The sequence below is a fragment of the Aquarana catesbeiana genome, linkage group LG02 (assembly GCF_042186555.1).
Source record: "Aquarana catesbeiana isolate 2022-GZ linkage group LG02, ASM4218655v1, whole genome shotgun sequence".
In the NCBI taxonomy this organism is placed as follows: Eukaryota; Metazoa; Chordata; class Amphibia; order Anura; family Ranidae; genus Aquarana; species Aquarana catesbeiana.
In genome coordinates, this window is record NC_133325.1 from 453,335,713 (window position 1) to 453,357,521 (window position 21,809).

The 21,809-nt window shown below is 43.7% G+C and overlaps 1 protein-coding gene across 1 annotated transcript in view; it reads left to right on the forward strand.

Moving 5' to 3' along the window:
- LOC141128353 (protein argonaute-1) overlaps window positions 1–21,809 on the forward strand; it is a 221,424-nt gene that overhangs the window by 103,855 nt on the left and 95,760 nt on the right. The window contains exons 2-3 of the mRNA XM_073615597.1: window positions 63–246; window positions 10,251–10,371. Of these exons, the coding sequence (XP_073471698.1) occupies window positions 63–246; window positions 10,251–10,371 (305 nt within the window). The remainder of the gene's footprint in view (window positions 1–62; window positions 247–10,250; window positions 10,372–21,809) is intronic.

Consider the following 21,809-nt stretch of genomic DNA (forward strand, 5'->3'; position numbering starts at 1 on the left):
TAAAGTTTTCAACGTGTTCTGCAGCATTGTTAGTAATTTCTCTTTCCTTTTCCACATGGCAGCCCAAACTGGGTATGTTCCACCATTACAGCAAGTGTTCCAAGCCCCACGCCGACCTGGAATTGGCACAGTCGGGAAGCCAATAAAACTTCTTGCCAACTACTTTGAAGTCGACATTCCCAAGATTGACGTCTACCACTATGAGGTTGATATCAAGCCAGATAAATGTCCCCGGCGTGTCAACAGGTAATGCACAGTTACTTTGTTTAGTACACATTACAAAGTCACCATTCCACAGAAGTGGCTTAGTTTAAGGCTCGGTTCACACTGCCGCAACTGAAAAGTGTGACTTTGCCAGGCGATTTGCTGGCGATTTCAGTACTACTTGGTGCAACTTTGAAGCGACTTTCAAGAAATGCCTGGGTAATCTTCCTGTAATGTCGGATCTAAATCACTTCAATGTAGATGAGGATCCGACTTGGAGGCGAATTCCATTAGTCTATAGGCCCAAGGCCCAAGGATAGAAGTCGCCTTGAAGTATTACAGGAACCTTTTCTAAAGTCGGAGCGACTTCAGTAGTGCTAATTAAGACAGCTCTCATTGACTAACATGGAATTTCACATGTCACACAACTTGGGGTCTCAAATGTGGGATCCCCAAGTTGTGGCAGTGTGAACCGAGCCTTAAGCTTAAAATCACACTACATTTTTTTCAGAATCAATGAGCTTTTGAATTAAAAAAAACTATTAAGTTTCTTTTTGTAACAAATTAATAAAATAAATCAATTTTTAAAGTGGTTGTAAACCTGAAAAATGAAAAACAATATGATCTGTAAGTTGAATAAAGATCAGCAGTAGAAAGCATTTGAGCTTAGTTTGATATCTGTCCGCACTCCCTGTCAGCAGCAATCCGACCTGGTGTTCTAAACAGAGTAAAGCCCACACCAGAAAAAAAATTGGGATGGCCCTCCCCTTCTGTTTTGAGTGACAGGAGAGAGGAGATCTGCTGTAGCGTTCCCGTTGAGCTGTGAGAAAGGGGTGTGTCCCTGCTACTCTGTGGGTTTGATTTACTAAAAATGGAGAGTGCAAAATCTGGTGCAGCTCTGCATGGTAGCCAGTCAGCTTCTAACTTGTTCAATTAAGTTTTAACAAAAAAAACAGTACCTTTGCAGATCTTTGTACCTTTGATACACCAGATATTGCACTCTCCGGTTTTAGTAAATCAACACCACTGTGTCTGTGTAATCTGACCTGGAGAGCCAGAATGTGTGCTGCATGTTAGAGGATGTGATGAGGCTTCTGCTTTGTGATTTCTGGAGTCCTTATGGTTGGGGGGGGGGGAGAGACAGAGAGAGAGAAAGACAGACACGGAGAGAGACATAGAAATAGAGAGAGACAGAAAAAGATTGGGAAAGAGGAAGAGAATATGTTGAGACGAGAGGGGCGTAGTGTGATGTCACGTCTACACCCCCAAGCTCCAGTGCTATGCCACGCCCACAGATTGGCAGGGTTACAACCAAATGAGGATTCATTTTTCACAGATACACAAATGCAGTACAGGGTATAACTGTTATCTGCTAAATTGTGCAAAATAGTGTTGTTTTTGGGATATGGGTTTACCACCACTTTAAGATCAAGTCTGGGAATTACAGCAAAAACCTCTTTTAATGGGCCACCCACCCCCACATTGCAAGAATTACATGTTCATTAAAGGATACGTTCACCTTTTAGCAAAAAAATAATAAATGGACATTTTTTTGCAGGTAAAATGTGCATTTACTATTTTTTCTTTCAGGAGCCTCGAAAGCATTGCACCAGCGATCAGCAGATCGCTGATAACATGCAGGTCTCCTGCAGACTGCCAGTATAAGCTGTTTGCCCGTACATCATACGGGCAGGCAGTTTCACACTGACAGAATCAAAGAACTGCCACAGCGCTCAACAGCGCCGTGGTAGTTTATTGGGAACTACAAACTGACAGCCACGAAGGCTGTCAGTACTTGCAGTTTATGAATTCATAGGGATCTGTGGGCAGAGCCCCACAGGGCCGCGCTCTCTTTGAATTGTGGCAGTGAGTACAAAGTGAAGATCCCTGGATCACTGCCACAAGGAGGGGGGAAAGGGGTCTGATGCTGACCCTGTTACATGTTACACCCTAAATATGGGTATAACACGTAACGTGTTCAGAAAGAAATTTTTAAAATGTTTATTTAAAGTGGAACTACACCCTTTTAAACTAAAAAAGGCAGTCATTATAGCCTCTTGTTTGACCTGCAGTTGCCATGATACTGCACTTGCAATAAGTTGTCACACCAGCCATTTGATGACTTGACAGTTTGGTTGAATGCACAAGCGAATGTGAAAGCTAGCACTCACGATATGCCTCAAGTGTATAACCCCTATTCCAAAACAATTGGGATGCTGTGTAAAATCTGCATAAAAAGCAGATGTAAGGTGTGACGAAAATATAAGCGTAGGATAGTTTTGCCTTAACTAGATGTGGGGTGATCTGTAGAAGTAGTGTAATTGTAGATGTAGTTTAATTCTGGGTTATTAAAAATATAGTATTCTATGTCAGTCATGCACATATGTTCTTTCATTAGCATTTGAAAAGGACATAGACAGTTTTTTCTAGGATCGAAGTGACACCTAGATGCCAATAAAAGTTCCCATTAGAGTAAACATAGATTGCCACCTTCCTGGGGCTCAAAGAAAACTGCTAGTCATCTTGGCTACACGGATCTGCAGGGGGCATTCACAAGGCTCCGGACAGTCTGTAAGCTTTGATTAATATCAAGAGATCTAAGGAACCATTTTTATCTCTCATAAAAGCTAAAATATTACCGGCAGAGAGATGAAAATAATTCCTTTTGATCGTACACCTGATGGGTTACGTGTACATGTAACTCTGCATGTTTAGCAGAGGTGGAATCCTAAAGAACCACACAAAACCGTTATATAGCGCCTGATTGCGGCAGGCAGGCAGTGATTGGTACTGTTGCGATCGGACTGATGCGCTGGTATCGGGAATCCTATCCATGACCCAGCAATCAGCGCTGTTCTGGGCCATTTTGACTCTGGTCATTTCAGAACACAAAACATTTGTGGGCTGAGACAGGAACACCCCCCAGGGTTGATTGGCCAAGGGCTAAAGTCCAGCCCGCATCCATATTTCAATAAATTGGGTAGCCTGAGATATGGACATTGTTCTTCCACGAAGCCAGTTCGAAACTTGGGAGTTCCCACATGTTCCAGTATGCTTCTACTAACAAATAGACTTGGGTAAAGTTTATTTCTGTTTTTATCCCTTTTTATTTTCATAGCAAATTGCCAATTGTGTGTCTTTCTGCATTTTTTGTATCTTTTTTCGTAACTCCTTTTTCTTTGTATATCTTTTATGCACTGCCCACTTTCGGGATATTAAATGATAAAATTAATAAGTGACTTCTGTGTACTAAGCTAGGACTCATATCTCTGGAGAGGTTGTTGTATTTTAGTGCCTAAGTACTCGGTTTAAGTTACGTACCAATCGGTATGCAATTGCACTGTGTGTTGGCAGATTGCATGCAAATTGTAAGCTAACAGATCTTCCAGACAGAGATCTGTGTGTGTGGTGGCTCAGCAGACCAGTCTGCGGACAAACTGTTGGGTGGTGGCAGGCTATCGTTTATTGTGTGTCTGGTGTGTGGGTGTGGGGACAGTGGGAAGAGTGATTAACACCGGGGTTAAAGCTTGCAGGATATCTGGAGGAACCCTAGAAGTGTATAGTAATTGCTAGACTGCTCCCCAACCCTTAGAGTGCACCAGATTGTATGTAAGATTTGTATCTGCCTGTGTGTGGTCAGCTAGCTGGATTGGAGTGGAGTCTCCCTCTAGTGGTGGCCAAAGGTAGTGTAGGCTGTGAAAGTACCGCAGCCAGTCTTACATGCGCAGTATAAGTTCCCCCTTATTCCCTTAGTTCCTCATATACCCCGGTCACGGAACGCATGTCGCGGTTAGTTAGTAGCCGTGGGCGTGTGAATCCGTGACATAAGGATTGAGAGTATATCCCAAAGAAAAGGTGGACTTATCACAAGGCAAAATAATTGAAAAAGGTCTTTTATTATCAAATCAATTAAAATTACATAAAACACTTAAACAACACCCTATTATTAGACAAGGTCAACAGATACCCAATACAACTATTGTGAAGGATCCTAAGTAAATAAGGAATTCAATATATATATATAATTTGTGTAACAAATTACGATCCCTCCACACATTGCTTGTCAACACGTTTCACAATTTTGTAGCTTCCTCAGGACATACTGGGTAGGTACTGATAGACCTTGAATCAAATCAAGGGAACACCACACATCAGACTACTCACAACACATCTACACCGGGAGACCAGCTTCAGATATCGCGATCAATATATGTGTATAAATGACTGAAGGAGGGGGCATGTGTAACCTCCACTGAGGACCGCAATTACTGATAATTTCCAGTGCAAGTAGATTGTGTCCAACAATAACAGCACTTAAAGAGGCAAAACAAGAGGAGGGGACCACCCAAATTCAGCCACCAAAAACAGGTGTAGATATAAAAAATATATAGCATAGTATCTCTCTCTTACTGATAGTACTCCTATCCTGTATTCACCAAATGGTTGTTAAGCCTCATCCATATGTAAGTGTGACGGGAGTCACTGTTGGGCGCAGGGTGATCAAGAAAAGAATGAACCCTGAGAATATGATTGGATTACTTAAAATGGGACAGTAATAGTTATCCACAATATCTCCCAGGATATATGTAAAGACTATTCTTGGTTTGTTTGATTCTGAACTCAACATGTTACTTGAGAGAGCTGATCACATTGGCCTCTAGAACTGGGTAGGAGCCGGACAGTCTACTCCTACTATAGTTTGATGCCTACTAGGTGAGGAGGGGGGGAGATCACTGTTTGTATTGTTAATTGTAATTGTGTTTATACTAATGTGTGAAGTTCGGGGACCACAAGTCTGTCCTAAAGGTCATGTCTCTGAGTCACCTAGTCTGGGTAAATGATTTAGTAAACTAGCTCATGTTAATTAGGTTTCTGGTTACAGATGTATTGTTAGAGTAATATGAGCAGGAAGGGGGAACCTCCTCTTTAACTGTATATAAAGACATGTAATTTGGGTTCTAATAAAGAGTCTGATTCCTGTTTGACTCTCCGTACAGAGCCTCGTCTCGTACTTGGGGGGGAAGAATTATTCGTATGGGTTTCTTGTTCTGCTGATTGGAGTGTTTGGAAGCTGCCTTTTGTGTTCGGAAATGGAATGTCCTAAACAGCTTTAACCCCTTTCATACTCGGGGTGTCGTTACAATTGGTGGCTAGCAGCGGGATGATTCCCACAGCCCAAAAGGACAGCTACAAGAGGACACAGGCCAATGGAAGCACAATATGAACGGCTAAAGCGCTCTACCCTCAAGGACTTACTGGAGAACCAGGGCTGACCGGCCAACAACCGTAAGAAGAGGGACATTATCGCAGAACTAGTCGAAATGGATAGAGCCGAAAGACCCAACACAACCGAAAGGCCCAGCGTAACAGACAGGACACCCGAAGAGGCAATTTTTGTTCGGTCTGTTAACGTAAGACTAGCACATTATGGCCCTAACCCTACAGCGGAGATCATAGACCGAGTTATAGCAGCTGTGGAGGCAAATTGGCTACAGCAAAGAGGTGCTGCAGCAGCAGGAGTCACAGCAGCACCAACTGAAGGGAGAAAGGTACATTTTGCTGCTTTTAAACATTTAATCGAAACAGAAGGGGAGATTGATGAGTGCCTTGATGAGTACCTTGCCGATTTTGAACGGCAATGTGCCCTACAGCAGGTGCCCACAGAGGAACGGGTTACCATTTCGTCTGGGAAATTGTCCGGCCGGGGCAGTGAAGCGTTCAGGACCATCCCAGACGAGGAGATTATGAACTATGGGCTGGTAAAAGAAGCACTTTTGGCCAGGTATGCCGTCACACCGGAGGCGGTTCCGAGAGATGAGCAAGCAGACTGGAGACTCATATACCGAGTGGGCATGCCGCCTACACCGCATGGCATCCCACTGGGTCGCTGGATGCCAAGCAGTATCCGGGGAAGAGGTGCTGCAGCTGTTCCTGCTGGAGCACTTCTTTGACAAGCTGTCCCCAGAAGTCAGATAGTGGGCCCAGGACCGAAAACCTTTCACCTTGCCTGAAGCAGCTCGCCTGGCGGACGAATACACAAACGCCCGCAAACTGGATAACTCTGTGGTGAAGACAACAGCTTGGGTGGATTATCGATCAGCGGCACCCCCTCCAGCTGGCGCCTACCAACCACAGTCGTACCGCACTACAGCACCACCTCCAGTGGGCACTTATTCTCAGCAGCCCAGGTTTAACTCCCAGGACTACTCAGAACCCATCAGGTGTTTCGGGTGTAAACAGCCAGGTTGGGCAGAAGGTCTTAGTGCTCAAGCCTGTGAAGACCGACAAGATTCAGGCACCTTGGCGGGGCCCGTATAAAGTAGTGTCCCAGGTATGTGATACTACCTATGTTATTGCCAGCTGTGCAGATGCAAGAATCCAGCGAACCTTTCATGTGAACATGCTGAAGGAGTATCAGGAACGGCAGGAGGATGTTGCTGCAGTATGTGCCCCTGCTGCGGACGACTCCGAAATTTTACCCCTCCCTGACTTACTAGAGAGAGACCCCCAGACTGACCTCATTAGCCTCGTACAGCTAGGGGGGCGGTTAAGCCCCACAAAGATGGAACAGGCTAAGCGGCTTCTGTGGGAGAAACAGGCGGCTTTCTCCCCACAACAGGGCTACACGACCCTGGCTGTGCATAAGGTAGAGACCCCTGGACAAGCACCCCTTCGACAGCCCCCCTACCGTATCCCTGAAGCAGTCCGAGAAGGAATGCGGAAGGAGATACAGGAGATGATTCAGTTAGGAGTCAGTGAGCCCTCTGACAGCCCTTGGGTCTCGCCTGTAGTCCTGGTGCCTAAAAAAGACGGGACTACAGGCGACTCAATGAGAAGACCACCACTGACGCCTACCCGATGCCCAGGGTAGACGAACTGCTAGATCGTAGAGCCAGGGGACGTTATTTAACTACAATAGACCTGTGTAAGGGCTATTTGCAGATTCCCTTGGCCGAGGATGCTATTTCCAAATCGGCATTTGTTACCCCGTTTGACCTGTACCAGTCTAAGGTCATGCCATTCAGGATGAAAAATGCTCCGGCTACCTTCCAGCGTATGGTGGATAGTCTCCTCGTTTGGCTTTCAGGATTTTGAATGTGCATACCTGGATGACATTGCGATCTACAGTGGGTCTTGGGAAGAGCACCTGGTTCACGTAGGGGTGGTTCTGGACAAGATTCGGGCCGCAGGCCTGACCTTGAAACCAGACAAGTGCCATCTAGGTATGGCGGAGGTGCAGTACCTGGGACACCGAGTAGGGTGTGGGGACCAGAACCAGCCAAGGTAGAGGCAGTAGCTAACTGGCCCACACCCTGTACTAAGACCCAGGTATTAGCCTTCTTGGGGACTGCAGGGTACTACCGACGTTTTGTCCCTGATTATAGTGCTATCGCCAAGCCCCTGACTGACCTGACGAAAAAGAAGTTACATAGACAGGTCCTGTGGACTCCAGCTTGTGAAGCCGCGTTTCTAGCCCTCAAGCAAGCACTTGTAAATGCCCCTGTCTTGGCTGCCCCAGTACCTAAGAAAGGTTTCTTTGTCCACACAGACGCTTCCATGTTTGACTGTGGGCTGTGCTGAGCCAAATCGGGGAGGATGGAGGAGAACACCCTGTCACATACCTGAGCAGAAAGCCATTACCCTGGGAAGTGAGCTATGTGGCAGTGGAGAAGGAGTGCTTGGCCCTGGTCTGGGCCCTTAAAAAGTTGAACCCTTATTTGTACAGACAGGAATTTGCATTAGTCACTGACCACAACCCATTGGTCTGGCTTAACCGGGTCTCAGGAGACAATGGCAGGTTGCTGCGGTGGAGATTAGCCCTGCAACCGTACAATTTCATTATCAGCTACTGACCCGTTAAGCAAAATGGCAATGCTGATGGGTTGTCCCGCCAAACAGACGTCACTCCGGCCTCCTAGTTCCGGACATCCCCAAGTTGACCTGAGAAGGATCAAGCCGGGACTGCCGGAGTGTCCAACAAGGAGGGAGCCATGTGACGGGAGTCACTGTTGGGCGCAGGGTGATCAAGAAAAGAATGAACCCTGGGAATATGATTGAATTACTTAAAATGGGACAGTAAAAGTTATCCACAATATCTCCCAGGATATATGTAAAGACTATTCTTGGTTTGTTTGATTCTGAACTCAACATATTAGTTGAGAGAGCTGATCACATTGGCCTCTAGAACTGGATAGGAGCCGGACAGCCTACTCCTACTATAGTTTGTTGCCTACTAGGCTGAGGAGGGGGGGAGATCACTGTTTGTATTGTTAATTGTAATTAGCTCCTGCTATTGTGAGAAGGTGTCCTGTGTTTATACAAATGTGTGAAGCTCGGTGACCACAAGTCTGTCCTAAAGGTCATGTCTCTGAGTCGCCTAGTCTGGGTAAATGATTTAGTAAACTAGTTCATGTTAATTAGGTTTCTGGTTACAGTTGTATTGTTAGAGTAATATGAGCAGGAGGGGGGAACCTCCTTTTTAACTGTATATAAAGACATGTAATTTGGGTTCTAATAAAGAGTCTGATTCCTGTTTGACCCTCCGTACAGAGCCTTGTCTCGTACTTGGGGGGAAGAATTATTCGTATGGGTTTCTTGTTCTGCTGATTGGAGTGTTTGGTATCTGCCTTTTGTGTTCGGAAATGGAATGTCCTAAACGTCTTTAACCCCTTTAATACTCGGGGTGTCGTTACAGTAAGCATACATTGCAACAGGTTATACAGTCTTCCTTATTTTTGGGTTCGCTAGTGAAGCCAGACCCACTTGCCCTATGTAAAGTAAAGGCACCTAACCTCCCAGAGCTGTGTAATGATGGTGTTCCCGCGGCTTGTCCTTAGACAACCATTTGGTGAATACAGGATAGGATTACTATCAGTAAGAGAGAGATACTATGCTATATATTTTTGATATCTATACCTGTTTTTGGCGGCTGAATTTGGGTTTAAGAATAGGGTAGAGCTGCAGCCAGAAAAATTAGGGCTTCTAATCTCCAATGGGGCCACTGCATATAGCACGTGGTCCCTTTTTGATGAAACAAATCAAAGTTTAAAAAACGTAATGAGCGTTCTTCTAAGTCTAGGGAGCAGACTGATCCAAACGGGACAACTTTCTATATGCACTTGGTCCCCTTTGAGATTGAATAAAAGTTTTAAAAATGTAATGAAAGTTTTTTTTTTTTTTTTTTTTTTTTTTTTTCTTTTTAAGTCTAGAAGGTAGGGGAAAAGGCTGCAATATTATTTCTCGCTCCCCCAGTACTTCTCTCCTGTATCTGACATTACAGGTTTTTGGATGGGCCCTCGTTGTCCTCACCTAGAGTGCAGGATTATTGGTCCTGCATTGTACATGATGGTGACTGCTTACGATCTCTGACTGAAGCACCTTAATTTAGAGAGTGCGGTGGACCAGTTGCGCAGCATGGAGGAAAGCTGCTAGAGGGAGGAATAAGGTAAGTATTACAGCCTATTATTTGACCCCTAGATTTAACTAGCATTTAATTCTTGAAATGTGGGAAGGCCCCACTGCAGCAGTATCTTTTTTTATTCTTTTAGCTCCCCATAGTTGGTCTTTAAAGTCCAACTCTGGGAAACTTAAAAATAATCTTTTGCTGTGGGGCTGAGTCCACACTGCTAGGATTAATTGCTCATTTAGGTCTTGATAACTTGTTAAAGTAGATTTACTTATCTGATCCTCTGCACTGCTAGACTGGTTCCCATAGTGTCTTCTCCCCTACACTACATCGGTCTAAGGTCCTGACATCATGAATACCACTGCAGGGTCCAAAGCCCTGCATTGGACGTGATGACCCATAGGGACAGTCCTCTGCCGGAGCATGGAGGAGCATCATCTTCTGGGGAAGCAGAGGATAAGGTAAGTGAAAGTGTCATTTTCAAATTTCCCAGAGCGGGGCTTTAAGAAACACCAGTTGCCAAAGTGTATCTTGCATTCTAGGAATCTACATTAATATAAAATACAAAGTTCTGTTTGTTTTCCTTTTCTTCACATTTTAAATTTGTGACACTTTTTTTTTTTTATTTGTCATCATTTAGGGAAGTTGTGGAATACATGGTCCAGCACTTCAAGCCCCAGATCTTTGGTGACCGAAAACCAGTTTATGATGGAAAGAAGAACATTTATACAGTTACAGCACTGCCGATTGGTCACGAAAGGGTAAAATACATTTTGAGTCTTGGGTGGGGTGGGTTGGTGCAGTATTTAGGACTTGTTCAGACCAAAATACGCACCATACATTGCATTTTATAAAAAATTTTCAGCACACTCTTCAGGTAGTCAGCATTTAGGTAGGTTATCTTAATATTACAGTAGAGGACTGCTGCAATCTTTAGATGATTGGACACTAGCAAAAACTTTTGCTAGTGCCACCACTCATATAACCCAGCCTACTCTGTCTGTGAGGTTCCATTTTTTTCTATTTTACTTAGGTGATGGACCTGTTCTCTGGAGAAGTACTTTTTCTTTTTAAACCATTTACTCTTTATCACCTGCATCTTCTATCAACAATGGTTTGCTTATTGTTTTGTGCTATCTAGCAGCTTCCAGATCAGTTTTTTTTTTTTTGTGTATATCTCAGGAACTGTACCCAGACCCCACTGTACTTCAGGCGATGGATGCTCACCGTGGCATGAAGTGCAGTGTGTGAAGTTAGCTGCAGAGTGCTATACAGGTCCAGGGTCATGGTCCATTCTATAGTTCCCAGACCCTGAAGATTTCCTCAGTGGTATTTCTTCTGTGATGGGCAAAGCCTGGAACTTACTAGGCCTAGTATCCTTGATAAGGTAAGACAGGGTTTTCCTGTATAACGGTTACTGGCTTTAAACAACGCTATCCGCAGGTAATTGCATACTATGTGGTTTAGTGAGCAGAGGATTGGGGTGGTGTTCATTTTATTTTGGCACTTCCTGCCATTTTGTCTCTTATGTCTTGTACACACGATCGAACTTGTCTTGCATACATACGGTCACACAGATGTTGGCCAACAATTACGAACATAGTGACGTACTAGACGTACTATGTGTTTTTTTCAGCTCTTTAGCTCCACCCTTTGAGCTCCTTCTGCTAATTTCGTGTTAGTAGAAGCTTGGTGAGTGTTGATTCGCGCTTTTCTTTTCGCATTTTTCAGTTTGCGCTTTTCAGTTAGTTTCTGAACAGCCGTTCGTCAACCAATGTTGCGGAATCAGAGGAGATAACGTGTTATTTATTATTGCCTTGGAGTTATTGCATTGACATTATTTTTTTGGTTGAATAATGATTTGATTTGGTATATTTTCTATATTTTTGGATGCATAGAATGCACTTTTTGGTTAAGTTCTATTGGAAGATAGCATGTCCATTTTTTTTTTAATGCACAATAAAAAAATTGTGTAGAATAATACTTGGCTATGTGTTTTACTTTAAATGACAGTTTGGGAGTAGGCAGTTACATTTAAAAAAATACAATGTAAAATTGAAAAAGGACGCCAACATAGTTGTATCTTTGATCTTAAAAACTACGGGATAATGGTGTTGTGGTAACTTGCACAAATAAAATAAAAAAATAAACATAATAATATTATTCTTGATATCACTAGGAAAAAAAAAAGCCTTTGAAAATTTGTTTGCAATAAGTCCATCAGTATCACCAGCAAAGCAGCTTCATTATTATCCCATTAAAGAAGAAAAGAATTGTGCGCTGCATTTGGAGATATCATAATTTGCCAAGTCACGAATGTTAATTTTCCATTATAAACGCTAGTTTACAAGACGACCACTTCTGCTTCCGAGCGTGTTTGTACTTTGGACTTTTGTCCGACGGACTTGTGTACACACGATCGGAAAATCCGACAACACACATTTGTTGGCTGAAAATTTGAAGACATGCTAGCCAACATTTGTTGGCAGAAAGTCTGACAACAATTGTCCGACTGACATCTAACATTTCCCGTCGGAAAATCCGATCAGCGAACAGTTTTGAATTTGGCGCTTTTTCCCTCATATCTGAATTTAGCCTCAGAAGGATGAGGTAACTGCGTCATGCCTCCCAGATAACATGCTTGCACCTGCCTCCTCCACCAAGAATGCATGCTGCATTCCCATAGCCATCTTCTACACAGCCATAGGAACTCTTGTCAGCACATGGGTTGTAGTGGCTCCTTATCTGGACACACACATTCCTCTCTCCTGAACCATGAGTACCCCACTGGGGATCTCCTCACTAACGATGGTAGATCATAGGCGCAAGAGAGCTGGGACAAAAGGGTCTAATAGCTTGTGTTCCACAGACTGCGTACAAGAATCACAGCGTGATAGCTGTTCCCTTGTCCTGGAGCATTATCCTATATGAACACAGCTCCGCTCATCTGACTCTGGCTTCCTCTCAGGCACTCCCCATGAGGTCTGTCTGACCAAAACAGATTTCTGCAACACTTCTAGATTCTTTGGTTTCAAGAGCTCTACTTTAGGGATTAGATCCATGCGCCCCCTTCAGGCACCGTAATCATCTACTACAGGTTCTGTGGGTTGTAGAAAACCTTCTCCCCTCTAAGCCCTCTGTAGCTTCTAATAAGCCTTTTTCGCGCTAAAGATTCACCCCATTTTTGGAGGGGAAGGGGTAGTCTACTTACACTTGCCCTAATTTAGAAAAGACATCTGGAACTTTTCTTTCATTTCACTTTTCTTTTCTCTACCATCTAGAAGATGTGCACAATGAATCCTAATTGCTGTCCTCTTTCTCTCTCATATTTATCAATCTCTACTCACTGCTTAGGAAAGAACAGGGTTTTCCTAACCCCATTCTGACCTTATTAGTACAATGGGTATTCATCTCCTTTCCTACCTGGAAGAAACTTAAAGAGGAAGAAAAACCTTGATGGGTTTTACTTCCTCTTTATTCCCCTGCAAAGTAAAAGCATAATGGGCTAGTATGCATCGCATACTAGCCCATTATGTTGCAATTACCTGCAAACGAAGCCCATGATTTCCCCGCTGGTAGTCGCGTCCATCTTCATCCCTCTTCCTTCAGGGCCTGTAGACTTTGGCTCTGTGACTGGCTGGAGTTGCATGACATCACTCCTGCGCAGACGCACGAGAGCCAACAGTCACGGCAAGGGCCCTTTCTATAGTGCACATGCACCGTTGGCGCAAGCGTATATGTTAAGTATCTCCTAAACCGTACAGGTTTAGGAGATATTTCCAGTACCTACAGGTAAGCCTTATTATGTAGGTAAAAGTGGTGTGTAAGGGTTTACCACCACTTTAAAGTAACTGAAATGAAGTCCCACAAGTCCACGGACCCAGCCATTCGTCTACCCTGTAGATAGGCTGTGCCAAAACTCCTGTAGAGCTGAGGCAAGATCACCTATGGCAGGGGTTTTCTTCCCTTCTAGGGAAAGAAAGCTGAAGGATTATATCCATGCATCCTTGTAAGCCTTTTTTTTTTTTTACTGACAAGATTGGAATTTTTTCCCCTTCACCATGTCTTTGTTTGGTGCTGGATTATTGGGGTACTTTCCTCAACGCCTAAGACAACCGGGGGATACCTCAGAGACTTGCGGCCTCCTAAACCTGATTTCATGCATTTAGTGCCTGACACTGCTTCCCTCTATACCTCCTTAAGGCAGTGCCTACATTCTTACATATTTTTTCCTCTGACCTTTTATTGTTAAGTTGCCAATAGCTGGTGCTATTCTGTTTTACAATGGCATGTCCTTCCTAGCTTCAGTCCTCAGGCCTTGTCGTAAACCCCTTTGCGAATCACCAACTCACTCATTTATAGACTTGGGCAACTATTCTGCTTTCTGTTCCTTAGGTCATGACCTTTGTCCTGGGTGACATCTTTTCCTATTCTGTATTATAAAAGGTTGCCATCTCCTTGTTCCCAGGATTTCCCTTTCTTCTCCACCTGCGGTCTGTAGGAGCTTCAACTCTTGCCTACCTTGCTCAGCTTTCTACTTTAGCCTCCAGCTGTGCATCAGCCTTGCCAAATGAATTGCAGATACCCCTACTTGCCATATTTTCATTATGGTAGCACATTCTTTCTGTTGTATTGGATGCTTCATTCAGGCAGATTAAATTCCTCCTGCTCTGTAGTCTTTGGTAAGACAGTTCCACCTAGTGGTCTGATAGGGGACCTCATCCTAAGTTCTGTACCCATTCCTCATTTTATACATCCTTCTGCTAGGCTTTGCTTACAGCATTTTAATTTGTACACTGTAGGTCCTGGTCGACCTTGTACATCCTCTCTTTATTTTTTGAGACCTTGCACCTCCTGTGCAGCTTTCTACTGAAGAGGGTTTTTCATCTGCTGGGAATCCTGCAAGACCTCATGGCCAAGCTGAGCCCTATCTTTCCAAATAAAGGGTTTTCCTTTCTGGGAATCCTCATAAGAGTGGCTTCTCCTTCTTTCTCTTCCCAGAAATAGCAGTAATTTTGCCTTTGATTCTCCTTCTTCCATTTGGAGACAGGGTGGCCTGGTAGCTGGTTTTCTTCTTGCTCTCCTGAGGCTTTTTTTTATCCTTTGGGAATGTCTATTCTTTGCCCGCTAAGTTCTTTCAGACGGCTCAACATATCGTTTTTTGCTCCCCCTAGAGGTTTGGCTCAGGCATGACATCTATGACATGCCTCCCTTAGGATCTTACCCTTTTCCCTACTGAAAGATCCCCTTTGGGTTTACTTCTCTGCTTTCACCTGGCTGGGTGGTCATTTTTTACCTTTTTCTCACTGGGCTTATGCCGTCTGAGAACAAGTCCCTTCTTCCCTGCCTGAATTCATTCTCCCATTGAGGTTGGGTTCTGGGGCCTTTAAAGCACCTAGTGTTCATACTCCTTCTTTCGGTTTCAGGTTTCTCCCAAACCAGTGGTTGCTAGGCGGCTGTTGAGTTGCTGCTGTTGCTTGCTCCAGCAGCATGGTGCTTCTACTGTTAACAGTTGATTTGGGTCCATTGACCGTTCTTGTTTTTTCCTGTGAACCTGTTGCTGCTGCTTAGCTGTTTTATTGGCCACTCCCCTTAATTAGAATTAATAGGAGAATATAGCTTAGTGTAGTAAAAGTCAGAAGACTGACTGCCACATCCTTAATTACATGTGAAACATGAAAATGTAACCCCTCTGGGACTTTATAGGCAGTAAGTAACAGAGTAGTAGAAGTATAAAAGCAACAAAAGTTTTATTCGAATAATGTTAAAACATTGATATATATCACAAATATGCATTAAAAGCAATAAGGATTCACCATACAATATTCGATATACAGTATTCTGGGCTCATTAGTGAAACCTGAGGTAGGTCTCATGTGGGTAAGGCCCAAATTAGAGGTGGGGTTCACCCAAGCGATTCCCAACATGTTTCGAAAAATGATATGAATTCCTTCATCAGGGAAAGATGAGGACAAAGTACAGTACCAGTATGTTTGCCAGTTTTCCTACCCACGCCATCGGTACTTGGGGACCCCACCACCACCTTCTGCACCATAGCCATACACCACGATTGTACTTTGTCCTCACCACCCGTGATGAAGGAATTCATATCATATTCCAAAACATGTTAAGAATCACTGGGTGAACCCCATCTCTGGTTTGGTCCCAACCCACATGAGACCTACCTCGGGTTACCCTAATGAGCCCAGAGTACTGTATAAAGAATATTGTATGGTGATTCTTTATTGCTTTTAATGTATGTTTGTGATGTATATTAATGTTTTAACATTTTTCAAATAAAACTTTTGTCACGTTTATACTTCTACTACTCTGTTACTTACTGCCTATAAGGTCCCAGTGGGTTTCTGTTTTAGTGTTTCATCCCCCTTAATTAATGCTTGGAAATGTCCCATGGTATATGAATCAATTTCTGTTTTCTGTGCAATAAAGAGTGGAGGAATTTTGAGGTAGCTGTAAATTCCAGATCTTGGAGTCCAGTACGGGCCACAGGTTCCTCTCCGCTCTTCTGTGATCTCTTTATTGCTTGCTAACAAAACTGGAGCCTTACAAAGTGGGTGGGGTTATATAGGGACACTAGGGGGCAGACTCAGCCAAGCTTTTGACAATCATCTCTTCAGTCAACTCCTCACTGACTTCTAATACAACAATAGAAGCAGAGCATTCAGATCAGTGCAAAGGCCATGGGAACCATACCCAGAGCCCACACTGGCCTGTAGTGTTGCTTGGCAGATTGTGCAATGAATGTAGTTAGCTGCAGTATTTTATTTTCGCACCCTACTCCATGAGTAATCCACAGGAAAATACCCTCAAGTGAACATTCCCCGAAGGCCCACACAACACTCAGTCTCATAGTAACAATTTTTCCCTTGTATGGGAGTATTTGTCCTATCCTGGACCTAAAATCCTTAAACAAATACCTTCAAATTCCCAAATTTTGCATGAAATTCGCAAAGTCAATTAAAACCTCTTTAAGACCAGGTGAATACTTGGCATCCATAAACATTCAAGATGCCTATCTGCATATTTTCATCTATCCACTTTATCAGCGCTTTCTACATTGTCCAGTAGGAGACAATCGCTTCCCATTTGTCGCACTACCAATTTCCCTATCCTCTGCTCCACGAGTATTTACAAAGCTGCACCTCTTCTTACCCTTCTAAGAACTCAGGGGATCCAGGTCACAAATTATCAAGACCACTTTCTTCTTAAGGACTCATCTCTCTTCTAGCTATCTGCAAACGTTCACAGGACAATTCTCTCCAACCTTCTCTTTACTCTGGAATACTTGGGCCTCATTCTAGACAGCCCAAGCAAAAGTTTTCCTTCCAGAGGAAATAACTGCTCTCTTTCAGAACCCACACTCAGGACTCGAGCTCAAGGAGACCTCCCTCTGTGAGATCCTCCATGAGAGTTCTGGGTCTCATGGTGGCCTCCTTCGAGGCCATCCTATTTACCCAACACAAGGTTGAGACCTCTCCAACACATCTTGTTGGCTTGAAACAAGAATGCTCCTTCTCATGGCTCCCATGCCCATGCCCCTATCCATGAAAATAAATTCCATAGCTTGGTGGATTTCCAACCCCACCTTGACAATCAGGAAGTCATTTCTGTCATATTACTGGAAGGGTATAATGCCAATCTTTCAGACTGAGGAGTGTTTCAGTCACTGCTCAGGGAACATGGTCATCAGAGAAAGCCAAGCTTCCAATCAACATCCTGGAGCTAAGAGCAATAAGGATGACTGGGCACCACTGAACCCTGCCCCCTCCCCCCCTTCAGCAAGGGGCTAGCATTGTTGCAATCGAACAATGCTACGGTTGTGGTCTACATCATTCACCAAGAGGGTGCCAGGAGTCATACAGCCTTAAAGGAAGTAAGCCAGATCATCTCATGGACAGAGAAATGCTGTCCAGCTATCTCTCCTGTCGACAGCCCTGGAGTGGACAGCTTGAAGGGAGATTACCTCAGCTGTCACTGCCTGGACCAAAGGGACTGGGCTCTTCGCCCCATCTTCAACCTGATATGTCAGAGATGGGGAACCATGGACATAGATATTCTGGTCTCTAGACTTTATAGCAAGTTATCTCTGTTTATGACCAGGACCAAGGATCCTCTAGCACTGGCACCAGATGCATCGATATTTTCCTGGTCTCAGTTCAGACTAAATTATGCCTTTCCTCCTGTGTGAGAACTCTGCCTTGCCTGATCCGCAAAATAGGGCAAGAAAAGAAACTGGTGATTCTCATTCCACCAAACTGGCCCAGAAGAACCTGGTACACAGACATACTCAAGCTACTAAACAGCTCCTTAGCCTCTTCCCAACAGGTCATACTGACAGGTCATAAGGGACAGAGGGGTCTCTGAGTCTATCATTGCTACTTTACTTAAAACAAAGAAAGTCATTTCCAGAAAGATCTAATATTGCACCTGGAAATCTTTTCTTTCCTGGTGTGAACACAGGCAGAAGTTACTGTGCCTCGCATTTTGGCCTTCCTATAAACAGGACTTGACCAGAGCTTGGCCTACAGCACTTTGGTCCATTCTTTTCCAAAATACTTCTGGCCTCACTCTCCCTTTTAAAAGCCTTTATTCAAGATGTATCTCGGATCAGCCCCCCCTCACAGCATTATCTTTGCCCTGCAGAAACCACCCTTCAAACTCATCAGGGATAGCCCCTTAGATGATCTCTCCTGCACAGTTGCCTTGGTTGCTATCACATCTGTCATATATGTCTCTTGTATGGAGCTATTCTTTATTCTTTACAAGGAAATGGTAGTCTTGCGCTTGAGACCATCCTTTCTTCCTAAGATGGTGTCAGTCTTCCATCAATCTTCGACACCCTTCAATTTATTTTTGCAGGTGGGTTCTGGGCCTCATGGTGGCCTTTTTTGAGGCAGTTCCCTTTGCCCTGTTTCATGCCATACCCTTCAATCTGACATCCTCCATACGTGGAACAAGCGATCCAATGCCTCCATCAAGTCAAGCAAAGATCTCCCTGGCATGACAGACCTCCAATCTTGCCCTGAAATTGAAAACCTATTTATCTTCACAAAAGCTATAATGTGGCAACCACTGATGTGAGTCTTACCAGCTGGGCAGTTTATAACTCCCTAACTGTTGAGGGGGCACATTTCCAACAGGAGTTTCAACTACCCATCAATTTTCTGTAGCTTAGAGTTTAGAGTGTCTCTACAGCATTGGACCGGTCTTCTTCAAAGTCACCCAGTCAGAGCCCAATCAAACAGTGCCACAGCAATGGCCTAAATAAATAATCAGGCGGGCACCAAAAGCCTCAAACCCCTAAAACTTCTAATACTCCTGGCAAGAAACCTATAGCCCCAATTCTGAAAAAGTTGGGATGCTGTGTAAAATCTACACAAAAACAGAATGCATTGATTTGCAAATCTCATAAATTCATATTTTATTCACAATAGAAAACATATCAAATAATTAAACTGAGAAAATGTACCATTTTAAGAAAAAAAAATAAGGTCATTTTGAAATTGATGGCAGCAACACTTCTCAAAAAAGTTGTGACATTGTATAAAAAAACTGGCAAAGTACAACCCCAATTTCAAAAAGAGGTGGAACAGGACCATGTTTACCATGGTGTAGCATCACCTCTTCTTTTAACATTCTGTAAACATCTGGGAACTGAGGAGAGGAATGTTGTCCCATTCTTGTTTGAGCATATGCTGCCCTAAAACCTTGATTTTTCTTTCAGCATTGATGGTGCCTTTCCAGATGTACAAGCTGCCCATCCCATACCATTAATGCACCCCTATGCCATCAGAGATGAAGACTTTTGAACTTTTGTCTCGCAATCCTTTTATCTGGACTTTACTACAGGGAGTAGCCCATGTAATAACCCCAATTTGACCTTCAGTGTCACCTTGGGATCTCAATCTGGTGTTCTCTGATCCTCAAGGAGAGGGATTAGGGACATTCCTTTGGGAGAGCTCACCTTTAAGGTTGCCATCACATCTGTTAGGCACGTTTCTGAATTGACAGCTCTCTTTTGTAAATAGCCTTTTCTTATTTTGCACAAGGACAAAGTCACAATTTTGAGACCAAAACTTTTCCTTTTTGCCTAGTTTCCTTTTTCCACCTCAGTGAGGACATTGTCCTTCCTTCCCTCTGTCCTGCCCCAAAAGATGACAAAGAAATTGCAGTACATTGCCTGGATTTGGTCAGGGTTATCGGGGTCTAGGTGAATGCTACAGCCCCTATTTACAAGTGTCTCTTTTTGTCCTGTCCGTGGGCCCTCATAAAGGACACCCTGCCTACCGCTCCACCTTTGCCAGGTGAATCAGCCAACTCATTTTGGGCCTTTGTCCCTAAGAAGAAGGTTCCTCTCTTTCTAACCAGAGCCCATTCCACCAGAGCTGTTGGTGTCTCCTGAGATTTTCAGCATCAAGCATCTGTATACCAGATTTATAAGGCTGACAACTGGTCAACTTTTTCAAGTTCTACCAGGCGGGCCTTCAGGCCTCTGTTGATGCAACCTTATGCTGCAAGGTATGTCAAGCTGTTTTCTGAGTATTTTGTTTGGGTTCTTAAACCTTTCTGTTTTTGTGGGCCTGTTAACAGTTATAAGTAGCTAAGAAAAAGCCACAAATAAGCACAAATAACTTCAGGTGAAATACAGAACTTTCTGAAAACATGTGGTGTGGCTGTTTCAAGATGCACAATAAGGAGGCACTTGAAGAAATATGGGCTGCATGGTCAAGTGGCCAGAAGAAAGCCATTACTATGCAAATGCCACAAATTATCCCACTTACAATACGCCAAACAGCACAGAGACAAGTGTCAAGCCTTCTGGCACAAAGTCATTTGGAGTGATGAGACCAAAATTGAGTTTTTTGGCCACAACCATAAATGCTACATTTGGAGAGGAGTCAACAAGGCCTATGATGAAAGGTACGGAGGTGGATCGCTGATGTTTTGGGGATGTGTGAGCTACAAAGGCACAGGAAATTTGGTCAAACTCGGTGGCAAGATGAATGCAGTATGTTATCTAAAAATACTGGAGGAACATTTGCATTCATCAGCCAGGAATTGCGCATGGGACGTACTTGGACATTCCAACATGACAATTATCCAAAACACAAGGCCAAGCTGACCTGACATTGGCTACAGCAGAATAAAGTTAACGTTCTGGAGTGGCCATCTCAGTCTCCTTACCTCAATATCATTGAGCCACTGTGGGGAGATCTCAATGACTTTAGCCAAACAACTAACCATGAGTGAAAGAAAAGTTTTTGTTTTATCATTCATATTCTCTAAAAAATGGCCAAGAAATCATAAATTCTGCCTGGGTATGTAAACTTATGAGCATAACTGTATATATGTGTCTCATGTAGACATGTGTCTATGCGCCTTATGCAAACACGAGTCTATGCGACATGTGTCATATGCTGCCTTACACAGACACGGATTTATGCGACATGTGTCATGTGCCTTATGCAGACACAAGTCTATGCGACATGTGTCTTATGCAGACATGAGTCTATGCGATATGTGTCATGTGCCTTATGCAGACATGAGTCTATGCGACATGTGGCATGTGCCTACGCAGACATGAGTCTATGCGACATGTGGCATGTGCCTCACGCAGACATAAGTCTATGCGACATGTGCCTTATGTAGACATGAGCCTATGCAACATGTGTCATGTGATTACTCAGACTTAGGTCTAAGCGATATGTGCCTTATGCAGACACAAATCTATGTGACGTGTCATGTGCCTACGCAGACATGAGTCTATGCGACATGTGTCATGTACCTTATGCAGACATGAGTCTATGCAACATGTGTCATGTGTCCCACGTCGACATGAGTCTATGCGACATGTCATGTGCCTTACGCAGACATGGAGTTGTCTATGCGACACGAAAGTCTATGCGTCTTATGCAGACATAAGTTGAGTCTATGCGACACGAGTCTATGTGCCTTATGCAGATATGTTTTTGGAAAACTATGTGCTCTTAGCAAACCTAAGCCTTCAAAAAACATAGGCTTTTAGCAACATAAGCTTTTAGTAAACATAAGCTTTTAGCAAGCATACGTTTTAGCAAACATAAGCTTTTAGCAAGCATGAGTTTTAGCAAACATAGGCTTTTAGTAAACTTAAGCTTTTAGCTACATAAGCTTTTTAGCAACATAAGCTTCTTAGCAA